The sequence below is a fragment of the Sinocyclocheilus grahami genome, unplaced genomic scaffold (assembly GCF_001515645.1).
Source record: "Sinocyclocheilus grahami isolate Dianchi unplaced genomic scaffold, SAMN03320097.WGS_v1.1 scaffold98.1, whole genome shotgun sequence".
NCBI lineage: Eukaryota > Metazoa > Chordata > Actinopteri > Cypriniformes > Cyprinidae > Sinocyclocheilus > Sinocyclocheilus grahami.
Genome location: NW_015505277.1, coordinates 833,447 through 845,682, shown reverse-complemented (window position 1 = coordinate 845,682; position 12,236 = coordinate 833,447). Strand labels below are relative to the sequence as shown.

The following is a 12,236-nucleotide window of genomic DNA, read 5'->3' as shown; positions in this document are numbered from 1 at the left end:
ACATTGCACTAAGACAATGTAATAGGCAAGGTTACCATTAACATTAACAGGTCATGAGTTGAGTGCTTACATCATACTACATAGAGATCAACTGAGGACCTGCAGATGGGTAAAACTCGTAAACTAGAGGGATGCACTACGATACAACAACCATTCCCAGAAACATTCTCTATGTAACAAAGTTGGTCAATTTTACACATCTATCTAGGCCTACATTAAGAACAGAATCTGGAAAGTCGTCTGTTCTCACAAGAGCATGAGATTACTAGACAGTTAAGGAGCAGTTGAACTATAAGTTCCCTTTAGTGTGCCTAGAAATCCATGAGCACATATCCTGATGAGAATAGTAGAAATTTTGGCTTATAAATTATCAGCAGATTACATAAATCTGGGAAAGTGGTGATTCTCTCTCGGTTACTGCTTTCTATTCAGTACTACCTGGGTCATTCCTACTTGGCAATACATTTTGTATAACATTTACAGTGTTGAAAGATGGAAATCCTATAAGTTGTTTTTCTTTTAATTCAGTATCACAATTAAACTAACATGGAGTGAATTTCAATTATTGTTGATGTCCCCAGATAATATGTGCTTCTACACTGAAAAAAAAAATGAACTGGTTTGGTTAATTAACTGGTAATGAATTTATAGGTCAAATTCAATGTCACTTTTGTAATGTCTCTAAAAGCCAGGTCATCATTGCCAGTGAGTATTAGCAATAAACCTCATGAATGATCTGTGATGTTTTGTGCCATTAATTGGTTTATCACACATTAAAATATTTCAAAATTATTTCTCTTCTGTTCATTTTAATTCCACTGAGCAAATAATTCAGATATAATTAAATAAATTTTAGTCATAATTGATCATGTCAAGCTTTATGCCCAGTTCAGACTACAAGATTTTAGCCCGATTTTGCCACGATTTGCTTGACGTAGGGTGTCGTGGGGATTCGTAATCGACAATGGGCGTCTGGACGCAAGATTCCATCGTTTCAGCTCGTGTAGTGTGTCATAGTGGACGACAACCGATTCCGCGTCTGCGATGCTTCACGACATCACGACAGAAAGACTAGCATGTTTAATTTTTTTTCCGTCATCCACGACGAGTTCTGTCACATTGGTGACGTTGACCAATAGCAGCACAGAAGCTCTTTCATACACATGTTTAAAAAAATGGACGAAACGATAGAGAGATGATGGTGCTGCTAGGTGGAATTATGAAATGGAGGAAAGGTTCGTGGAGCTGTGTCAACAGTACTCCTGTCTGCCTGTATTACATGTTTCTTGTCCACGACACGACAAGATTTTAGGAGTAAAAATCGTGTAATCTGACACTGTGACTATCGTGACCGACAAAAATATTGTGTAGTCTGAACCCGCCATTACCAGAGCATATTTCTGAAAGTCCGGTGAAAGAAAGAAAAAAAAGTACTGCAGAACAGGAATGACCTACCTATGTAAATATTAGCATGGAAAGATAATTTTAGTTTTATAAGTTAAATTGTGATAAGAGGTCATTGATAAATTTACCCCACTGTGGAGAAACGGGAGTGTTACATTATCTGATTTCAAACAAATGCCAAGAATTAAATATTTAGGTAAATTTTTTAACCTCTTTGGTAGCTATAACATATTTACATGGCATAACCATTTTTTCTGTATTCTTGCTAATTCATATTGTGCACATACAAAACACAAGAATCTGTCAATACATTTAAAAACCATTTAGCTACTGTAAGATTGGGTCAAAATAGTTTGCAATCGCAATATGTCGACATTTATACGAACATTTCATAACTAGGCATCAACCTGTACAACAGTTCATGCCTCATGTGTTGTGACACCATTACCTTGACATCATTACAGATTACCAATGACCATGTGCTGAAAAGGCATACAAGATATGTTAACATTCCAACAGTAATTTAGATACATTGTTGAATTCACATCAGCAATCACTGGGGATGTTTTTAGAATGTTCTTCTAAGAAATCGATACATTTTCCCAAAAAAATAAATCAATACGGTAAGAGCAAGACTTTATTTGTAAACTGATGTAATACATATTAAAGAAATTGAGGCTTGTGTTAGAATTTGATATGAGATAGACTGGAATTTGATTTCATATTCATGAGTATTCTAATTGTAAAAAACAAAAAGGAAAGACATCAGAGGCATGATTGTGCCCTACGCTGAGAGAAACAATATCTATGGTCCCATGAACTGAGTAGTGGACTTTTTTTTTTTCATAGCGTACCCCATTCAAAAAGCATTTACAATTTTGCAACATTACTAATATATAAACTAAACATCATTTATTTTCAAAAATAAGATGCTGATTTTCATCAAGTGTTTCAATAAGTATTTGTAACATGGGCTATGACAAAGGTTTCACATCTCCCAATACAAAGTAAGACTGGTACAGGACTATTTAAATAGGCACATTCAGGATAATATATTAGCACATTTGGAAGCATTGGAAATGTTTAATTTTTTCTAGCTTTTTTTTCTAGTCAAGATAACTAAAAAATGTTGCAGATGTGCACATATGATCGCAGAACGGCATAAAACAGCAAGGCCAAACAACAAACAAGGGTAAATATGAATGGAGTTCTGTCCAGTTTGCATCTGTCTCTCTAAGCGTGTTCTTTACTAAAGTGCTACAGGCTAATTTTCTAGCAGTCGCATGAATTCGGCTCACTGTACAAATGCTGTGTCTCTATTATGCTGTTGAGGTTTGAGTTCTTAGATTTATTGGATTTTACCTCTATCTTTGGCAAATATTAATTTTTATTCAAACCAGATGATAATGTGTGAAACAAACGAAAACAAGGAAATGGATCAGGCTTACTCCATGACACTTCATGCATGGTCCACACCTTCCTATGTAACAATAACTTGTACAATCTTTTGTGGAAGCCATAGTCAAGGAGAGGCTACAGATGCAGCTGTTCTGAGAGCTCAAATGTTAATGAGGATACATGTGGTGAGCATAGGCATCTTGTTTACATTGCACATAAAGAGTTGCATAATTGTAAACTACCATTTCTATTTAAAGGTTCAACCAATACTTTAAAATCTGGAATGCCTGGTGAGTTGTTGCATTTTTGTTTTTGTGTGTGTTTTTTTTCAGGGTTTTCTTCCTTTTATTCCAAAAAACACAAAGGGAAAACAAAAGGTTGAAGAGAAAGGCAGCTTGTGCGACATGTTGATTTTCTTTTCCAAATCACCATAAATGCTATTAAAGTTTTTATTTCATGGTGTATTTATGAAAGAAAAAGCACATATAATGAGGACTAACTAATGGTTCACTCAGGTAAAGTGTCATGCTTTTTTTGTTGATCCTTGGTCATCAAAGTCCCAAGGGCAGACATCTGACGTTTTAACACCACTAGTAACTCTGCCTTTGGAATTCGAACTTTTCTGTTTGCCAGTGGGTGAACTGGTGCTCTGGTTGACTTCTTTACTAGTTGCCGCATCTTCAAAATCCCAAGGGCATACCTCTGCTTGCTTAATTTTTGCTAATGCAACATTTGGGCTTTTTTGTTTTTCCATTGAGACAATTTCGTGACTACTATCAGCATCCCATGGACAAACCTCAGCCAGTTTAGGCTGGCTGATAGGACTATCTTTCGTTTTTCCAGAGGTTAACTTGTCTTTTGCATTTGATTTAATTTTGTCTTCATCAGGACCCTTTGCGTTCTCTCTTTCCATCTCTGATATTCTGACAGGAGAAGTTTCCTTCTTTATAGCACATGTCTCCTTTGTTTTAGAAACCTGAGAAGAACAAGGTTTTTTTTCAGAGACAGGACCTGACACAGTCTCAACCTCCCATGGACACACTTCTGCTTTAAAGGGTGGCTGTAGTGTGCTGCCTTGGGATTTAGTAGGCTCGGAGAAAACGCTCTTTGCTTTACCCTCGGTGGGCGTTGTACCCTTGTCCTTGACTTCAGTAGACGAGGAGCTTATTTTCCCTTTGATCTCAGTTGGCGTAGTGTCCTTTCGTGGTCTGCTCTGATCAGGGGAGCAACCCGAGTCCTTTGGCTTGCTCGACACTTCCTTAAAGTCCCATGGACAGACCTCAGCTTTGAGAACCTTGGCAACCTCTCCAGATGCCTGGGGTTTGGACATGGCAGGCTTACTACTGGAGTGAGGTTTTGGCCCCACTGCCTGACCATGGTCCTCATTTCCTTCCTCCCACGGACATATGTCTGCTCTATCAGCAGCTTTTTGGGTTGGACGTCTGACCACGGAGGGTGATTGCTCTGTGGCTTTCTGCTTTTGCTGTTGCGACTTTGTCGCCTTGTTGCTACTTCCGTGGACTGCGGTGGTCTGCTCGGGGGCAATAGACACATGTTTCTGGACCTTGTTTTCGGAGGGAGTCGGCACGTCCTCCACTTCCCAAGGGCACACCTCTGAGAGGTCATACAGGTCTTTCCCCTTGGCTGTTTCTGAGCAAATTGAGGGCTGGCTTCCGCTCATCTGTGGCTTCATTATACCAGCTTTGGCAGCTGTCTGCTTGTACTCCACTGACTGACTGACAATCATCTTTGGATAACCCTCCTTTTCTTCAGCTTCAGCTGGGGTCTTGGCATCCTTGTTCTTTTGATTGGCTTTCTTTGTTGGATCCTCCGCTGCTTGGGCCTTTCCTGTTAGACCAAGTGTTTTCTCTTTGGCACTGGCAATGACGCTTAGAGATTTCTGCAGCATGGATGTTCTAGGGTGAATAGGTTTCTTATCAGCTGTCAGGTTGTGAGCGCTGGCTGACTTACACACCAGGGGAACGGACTCTGTTGACTCACTGGCTGCATCAATCTTCTCGGAGGACTTTTTGACAAGCTTCTTGCCCATTAGGGTTTCGAGAAGGGAGTCTTCTGTGTTTGTGACTTCCATATTGTCAGTTACTGAACTGCTGGAATCCTCACTGTGGTCCCGAACATGGTCATAACTGCTGTGGGACTTTTTAAGGGAGAAAACTTTGCTCTTCAAGGATTCCTCTTTGGCAGGCTTAACAGAGTGTGTGGGTTCAAAAGGGTTCTTTCTTAGGACACAGATGCTGTTGCGGTTACTCCCATGTTCACCCAGGTCCTTGTCCTCACGGCTACACTGCCGGCCCATTGTCTCTGGAATCTCAGTGATGCGGCGCATGAGGGAGCGACCTAGGCCCTTTTTGGAGCTGCGCTTCTTCTGCAGGTGAGGATTGTTGGCCAGCATCTTTTTCCTCTTATAAATCTCCAGCTGGGAGTAGAGTTTCTTCAGCTCTTCCTGTGGATTTGAAGACAAAATGGGCCATTAACTATGATTGTAGAAGCATAAAAATGAAATGATTCTAGTTACAGTGAAGCAGACGCTCTATTGCACAGAAAGCATGCAGAACTAGTCATTATATGCAACTACAGACAGTGCCTCAAAGACGTTAGACCAAACCAACATGCTGTTTTACACTAATTAGAGACAGGACAGTCTGGGACGGTGTCAAATACGAAAATTTCTTGTTTTATTGTTAGGTCTGAAAGAGCCTCTGAAGAACATCAAAACATATTTTCATACAGCTGTGTCATCAACGGCAATTATACCAAGAGCAGAACTTTATCCCATTAGCAAAATGCCCTTTCTATGAACACAATTTGAGTCTTTGGTGAGAGACTTCTTCAGCTCTAACAAACAAACGAAAACCTCTGCTCACGTTGGTACGTTTTTCCCAAAGACTGTCGCAAGACCTTACGCCACAGCCATTAATAGAACTTAGCTGGCCCATTTCCTCTGGTGTCTGCAATAAAAAACTGCCATGGCTCAGTATGTTTGTCAGTTATAGGACAAGGGGTCAAGAGATATTTGCAGATTATGAAATTTCAGTTAATTACTAAGGGAGGACAGAGTCAAGGGGAAAAGAAAGCCTGAAAGAAATCAGGGCACCTACCCGAATATCCTCTGGGTCCAGACTGTGCTCACTCCAGGCGGACGTGATGCTGCTATTCAGGTATGACCCAGACCGGCCCATGTCCAATTCATCTTCATAGGCCTCTGTAGCAATGTCATCCCTTAGATGTGTACCCGCAAACAAGAACTGTGGGAAAGACATGAGTGTTTAAGAGATTCTGTAAACTTTGAGTTTAGCCAACAAATGATTCAGAGGATAAAAGAGGATTGGTGGGTTTACCTTTGGCACAAGCAGTAACGCCAAAGTGACAGTCACTGTCAAGTGTGTATGAGCAAAGAATAGCATCAACATCCAGTCCGGGTGCAGTTCAGGGGCAAGAGTGAACCTGTGGATGGATTTACAGAAAAATTAATAATCATCTACACTTTTTACTTTTTTGGCGATAGGATGAACAAAATAAAAACCATTGCAGTTTCTATATTTTACAATTTTGCGTACTTCTAAAATAATACAGTACAATACAATATAGCTATCTGGTATGTGTGCATTATGTGTGGCTCAGGTCGTATTCAAAAATGCTTATTTACACAGCCAAATTCTTCAATAATTGAACTTACTTTATATGAATGCATATAAAATTTAATAAACATATTGATATATCTTTCAATATATGGTATCGTCAAAGTGGGTAATATAGTAATGTTACAACTTTTCCCAGCTTTGAAGCAGCATCCAATGCGACATGTTTTGCTCACTTTTCTCCCCCATAAACCTTGGTAGTATCTACAGCATGCTTTTATCACACTTTTACACTCTACACAATGCAGATTAATTAATCATTGCACTCATTCTAAGAACCTATTCATTCATAGCTTGAACCTATGGGTGGATTTACAGAATCCAAATGAACAATCATCTACACTTTTTACTTTTTTTGGTGTTAGACTGAACAAAATAAAACCATTGCATGTTTATATGGTCACCTATTGCAACTACAAAAACAGGAAACCTACTAAGTGAGTGATTTAAGAGGCTAAACTGAACATTGAGCCAGGTGCCTGGATTTGTGTACACAATATACTGATTCCTGATCTCCAGAGCTAGGGAGTGAAGGTAGAATGGCATTTGCAAATGATACAAGCTATTATCGAACCTGCAGTCACACAGTGATGTTAGAGCATGTGCACAGCTCCAATTCAGCAGGTTTATTTTAAGATTTATACTGTGTTTATCTGTGCTTGGTCATATATATATATTTTTTTTCTTTCTTCAGGTTTATCTGTGCTGACCTGCTGGGAGACTGTGTTAACCTTCACCATGTTTGCAGTGAGGTTTGCAGCTCTGTTGCTTCCAGCTATTTTAATCTGGTTGGAAATCGACGGCCCCTCTGAGATGACATGAACTGCTGCATGGAATAGCGTGGACATGTCTATTTGAATGCAGAAAATAAGGTTTCCTCATATTGTTGTTACATCACTTTCTGAAATTCCTGAGGTAAGCTAGAAAGGACCTGTGTATGCTGAAAACACTGGCTGCCACAATGCATTAATTACTGTTTATGATAAAAGGACATGGGTGCTGTTACACCAAAATACAGATAGTTAAGTAACACTATCCCATGGCTCTGTACTGTGATTAATTACTGTAGAAACAGTGGAGAGAGCAGCAAGCGATGCAGCACTTCTAAAAATCACATGCCCTGTCTTTGAAGTCAACTGCCTTTATCTTGTGTAAGAGTTCAAGTCCCTGTCTGAATGAGTGCCTCATTACTGCTGAAGTTATTCATAAGCTCCACAACCCTAAACCGACTCTTTAGAAGGCAGTGTCAGTCCATCGGGCAGGGGAAGCTGAGCTTCCTCAAAAATGCATTTAAAATTAACATAAGAACTAAAAAGCGATAAATTGTTCAAATAGCACAGGGGGGTTAAACCACTGCCCAATGCAAGAGCAGATAGCTTAATCAAAAATTTCAATAGTAAACTGACCAATCAGAATGAATATTCAAATGATGTCAAATCTTTGGTTTCTGTCAAAAGTGTGCCAGAAATGGCAAAATCGATAAGAATAAATGCTAACACTATAGCATAGGGACCAATTCTTACTATTCTTACTAAACTAGTTGTTTATTAGCAAGTCTGTTATTAACATGTTGGCTGTTTATTAGTACTTATAAAGCACATATTCTGATTCACCATATTCTCCATCCCTAATCCTACCCAATACCTAAACTTAACAACTACCTTACTAACTATTAATAAGAAGCAATTGAGGCAAAAATTTATGGTTTGTCAGTGGTGAGAATTGGACCTTAAAATAGTGTGACTGAATAAATGAGAAAAAAGCTTTTCAAACCAGTAAGCTAGTGTATCACTTTAGTGAAATATTGCAACAGGTGAAGAGAGAAGAGTGTATTTTGCCAAGTATCCAAATTAGTTCTGATTATTAAAGGATCTCAAAGCAAATGAACGAATACAATTTCATCAAAGCTTGAAGAAATCCTAACCTCTGAATTATTGAAATGATTCCTCTGAGGATTTTCCATTTAATGAAACAGATTGATGGTTCTTAAGACCCAATGATCTTAAGACCCATAGTGGTTAACATTCAATTAAAGAGGAAGATTTTTAAAGAATAGCAACCTATATTTAGATCTGTTCTTCACATAAACCACATGACTTGGAATAAAGAGCACAAGTCACTGTATCCTTTTGATTCTTTCATTGTAATTGCATGGAAAAGAGCGACCAGTGAGTTATTATTAGGGCGACGATAACTGTATCTGTTGCAAGTTATTTGTATCTTTTAATGTGGGTGGGGCTTAAAATTAAGAAGATTGAGAAGAAGGAGAAAGTCCTTGGTGGCGGTCACTAACCTTAAAATGTGGAATATGGCAGAGAGGATGAGCTCATTGTGCACTGCGATGGCCATGTAGCGTGGCTCATGAAAAGCTGAGGGGACGGTCCTCACCGCATAGCACAGATACACACCCCACAGGAGGAACAGGAACTCAGCTGTTTGAGAGAGGTAGTATAGAGTTAATACCCAACTGACTAGTACCTGGGACCTACCAGTTCCCAGATCAACCCGAGAATGATGTAGCTGTCAAAACCTTCCTGTTACAAACCAATATAGCGCTAGATTGAAAATACTAGAATGATAGAGAAAAAAGACATTCAATAAACGCAATAAACGCCATCTAGATTGCTTGTATTCTCTGGACGCCTCTTGACAGACAATTGCAAATGAAGCTGTGGAAGGCAGTCCAAAGTTTTATAGTTCCCCATCCCCTATTGGCACATCCTATACAATGCCAGCCAGTCAGCTGGCCTGACATCAATAAACATGTGTTCCCCAGTGAAAATCTGTCATCATCAATGTGACGCTTACTGGTTCAGGTGTTAGATTGGGCACTTTCCAATCTGCCATGCTCGAGGATAAGACATCAGGATAAACATTTGTGCTGAATTCAATTCGTCACAGCCCGACTGATGCTTCCTGTGAGATTCGCTATGTGTCTGCAATTAGTGCCAAGGCATCCTTGATTCATCACTTTCTTGGCTTGTATTACGAACATGATGACCTGTATTGGTCTACCGCGCTTGTTATGTTTAGATTAGCATACTCTACACTTACAATGCATGCAGTAAAGAATATGTACACTATGCAGATAGTGTGTAATTTGTTAATTTTATTTTGTATGCAAAGCATACCTCAATGACATATGACATTTGTCAAATTGAGTAGTATTCACAGCAGAGTGCACTGTATGGAATATTGTATCCCATAATGCAATGCTTTTGACTTTGCCTTCTATTTACAATACCTACTCCATACAAATACGATAATAATAATGACAACAATAATGAAAAAGGTAGTAATGTACTAGTATAATCTTGCTTAATTCATTATTTGTTTGGGCATTTGAACACAATGCAAAATAACTACTTTTGCATGTAGAATGTAGAATATTGATATTTAAAATATGTATCATAGCAAAATGTAAACTGTTTCACTTACTCTTTTTTTAAAAACATTGTCAGGACTCAATATCTTAGCTGTTTGGAACAAGAACAGATTCAAGTTTGTCCTCCCTTACTGACAAATTAAGCACTATTTTATTTAAAAAAATACATAAAAATAATACATTTTAGCAATTTTTCCAATTTTGTCATGAAAAGGCGTATTAAAGACTTACAGAAATTCACTGAATAGCAACATAAAATAGCTGTCCTGCATGAAAAAGTACACACTTTTTAGCATACTTTTAAAAAATATGACTTATTATGGAAATAATGTACTTACTGAATGTCAATTGCAATTCAATTAAAACATATTGTAGTTTACATTTTTATTAAATGCAAATGCAATTAGCTGAACTTGAGTGTTTTTTTTTTTGACCCATTTAAGTAGGATCTTTACATGTATTTTCAAAATTACTTCTATTGTCTTTAAATTATGGTTCAAGTTTACTGCTAAATGTACTGACAAGCATTTATGGTAAACAAAAATGTACTTTAATATCATTTCTATTCAAAAATGTATGTCATGTATTTAAATATATTTGTAATTACACATTGTAATGTTGCAATTTAGTGCATTTAAAATATACTAACTAAATGTAATACTGATAACAATATTGTTAAAAGTAGTTATAGTATTTTTTTTCATTTAAGTGCACTTCTTTTTGAAAAAAAAATGTGAATATATGGACTACATTTACGGTGCTCTTGTGCTATTGCAATATACATTCACTTTCATTACATGGAAAAGCGCAGCGGGATCATTCTGCTAAATACCAGCCTGTGCTCATTAAAATGCCAAATACTTATACAGGAAACTCTTAGGTAACAGATTCACTCACCCACAGCTATCATGTAGTCCCAGCGGTCCAGCAGACACATGCTGAACTGTAGCCCATCAGTGGTGAAGCCCACACTGATGAGAGCGAGATGTCTGTTTGGATTCTGACAAACAGCGGTGGTCCAGGCTATTGCGAACCATAACACAATCAGCAGGATGACACACAGAAGACGTATCACTCTCCAGCTGGTCATGTATGGGATCCGTTGGGCTGTACGTGACAGGAACACTTTGAGAACCCTGGAAAACAATGACAACAACCATTGTATCATTATCACTTCCATATTGGAAATGACATGGGATTGGATCTGGAAAAGTGTCGATATTAGAATATTTTGTTAAAGTTTTAATAGAACCGAAGAATTACACTTGAATGTGCATTAAGAAATCAAAGGCCAATTTTGATTTCTTTCGACATAATAATATATACATTCTTCTCTTTGGATGTGGACCAGTTTTTGATTTCAAAGTCTGTCTCATCAAACAAAATTATAAATGGCCATAGCGTACAGTCTTCTCATTATCACCGTTTGTCTTTGTGTCACATTGATATAGTGTCATCTATACCACTTTAATGAGCGTCTATTAAAAAAATTGTCTAAGCAATGTGCTAATTTTCACCCTAGTGAAGCATCATCCCATTTCTGTCCAGATCCGAACAGAAGTCATTCATTTCTGTTGCCTAATTACAAAAGCCATTAAGTCTTTTGGCATTTCCAGCATATATCATCCCATCTAGCCCACATTTTCTTCTGTGCATGTTCTGTCCATTTTGGTCTAGGTACCTCCTGTTATTTGTTTTCTCACAACGATTTTAAGCAGGCATTTTGGCATGTAGCTTAAAAATGTAGTGAATCTTTTTAAAACGTACTTTACCCCTGATGAACTAGTTGATTAAAACATACAGCTCTGACATTTTATAGGATGCTTACCTTAATTGGAAATTAGGGATAATATAAACTTTAACTGTGCTTAAAAGGGTTTCACAGCAGCTAAATCAGGAGAGGCTAATGCTGCAAGGTCACACAGGAAATTAAGTCTGTATAAGAGTAAGAAAAGTGCATTAGAGAGCCACTCTATGCTGACCTTCTTTTTAGCATCTAAAGTCTTTATTAAAGGGGTCATATGATGTGATTAAATTTTTTTCTTTCTCTTTGGAGTGTTACAAGCTCTTGGTGCATAAAGAAGATCTGTAAAGTTGCAAAGACTAAAGTCTCAAATCCAAAGAGATATTCTTTATAAAAGTTAAGAGTCAGCCACACCTCCCTAAAACGGCTCGTTCTAACACGCCCCCACATCTCTACATCACTATGTGGGAAGAGTTGCATAACGCCACCCAAATGTTTACGCAAAGATAGAAGGCGTAACTTTTATTCTCGCTGTAGTATTGTTGTTGCCGCCGCCATGTCGTGAAGGCGCTGTGCGATTCGTTGTGAAAGCGAAACTACTTTGTTTGACCTTCCAAAAGAGGACGATATCTGCTTCGTCATGCCT

General features: G+C 38.2%; 1 protein-coding gene across 2 annotated transcripts in view; it reads right to left on the bottom strand.

The window, feature by feature from the left end:
• Positions 1-1,206: 1,206 nt before the first annotated feature.
• Positions 1,207-12,236, bottom strand: part of LOC107588021 (probable G-protein coupled receptor 158) — a 113,657-nt gene continuing 102,627 nt past the window's right edge. Inside the window, exons 7-12 of one of the 2 annotated variants that reach the window (XM_016276003.1) lie at positions 10,744-10,982; positions 8,755-8,893; positions 6,162-6,267; positions 5,922-6,068; positions 5,688-5,771; positions 1,207-5,266 (exon numbers count right to left, since the gene is read on the bottom strand). In XM_016276003.1, the coding sequence (XP_016131489.1) occupies positions 3,326-5,266; positions 5,688-5,771; positions 5,922-6,068; positions 6,162-6,267; positions 8,755-8,893; positions 10,744-10,982 (2,656 nt within the window). In that variant the 3' untranslated portion in view covers positions 1,207-3,325. The remainder of the gene's footprint in view (positions 5,267-5,687; positions 5,772-5,921; positions 6,069-6,161; positions 6,268-8,754; positions 8,894-10,743; positions 10,983-12,236) is intronic. The other variant, XM_016276004.1, reaches the window with a different exon arrangement.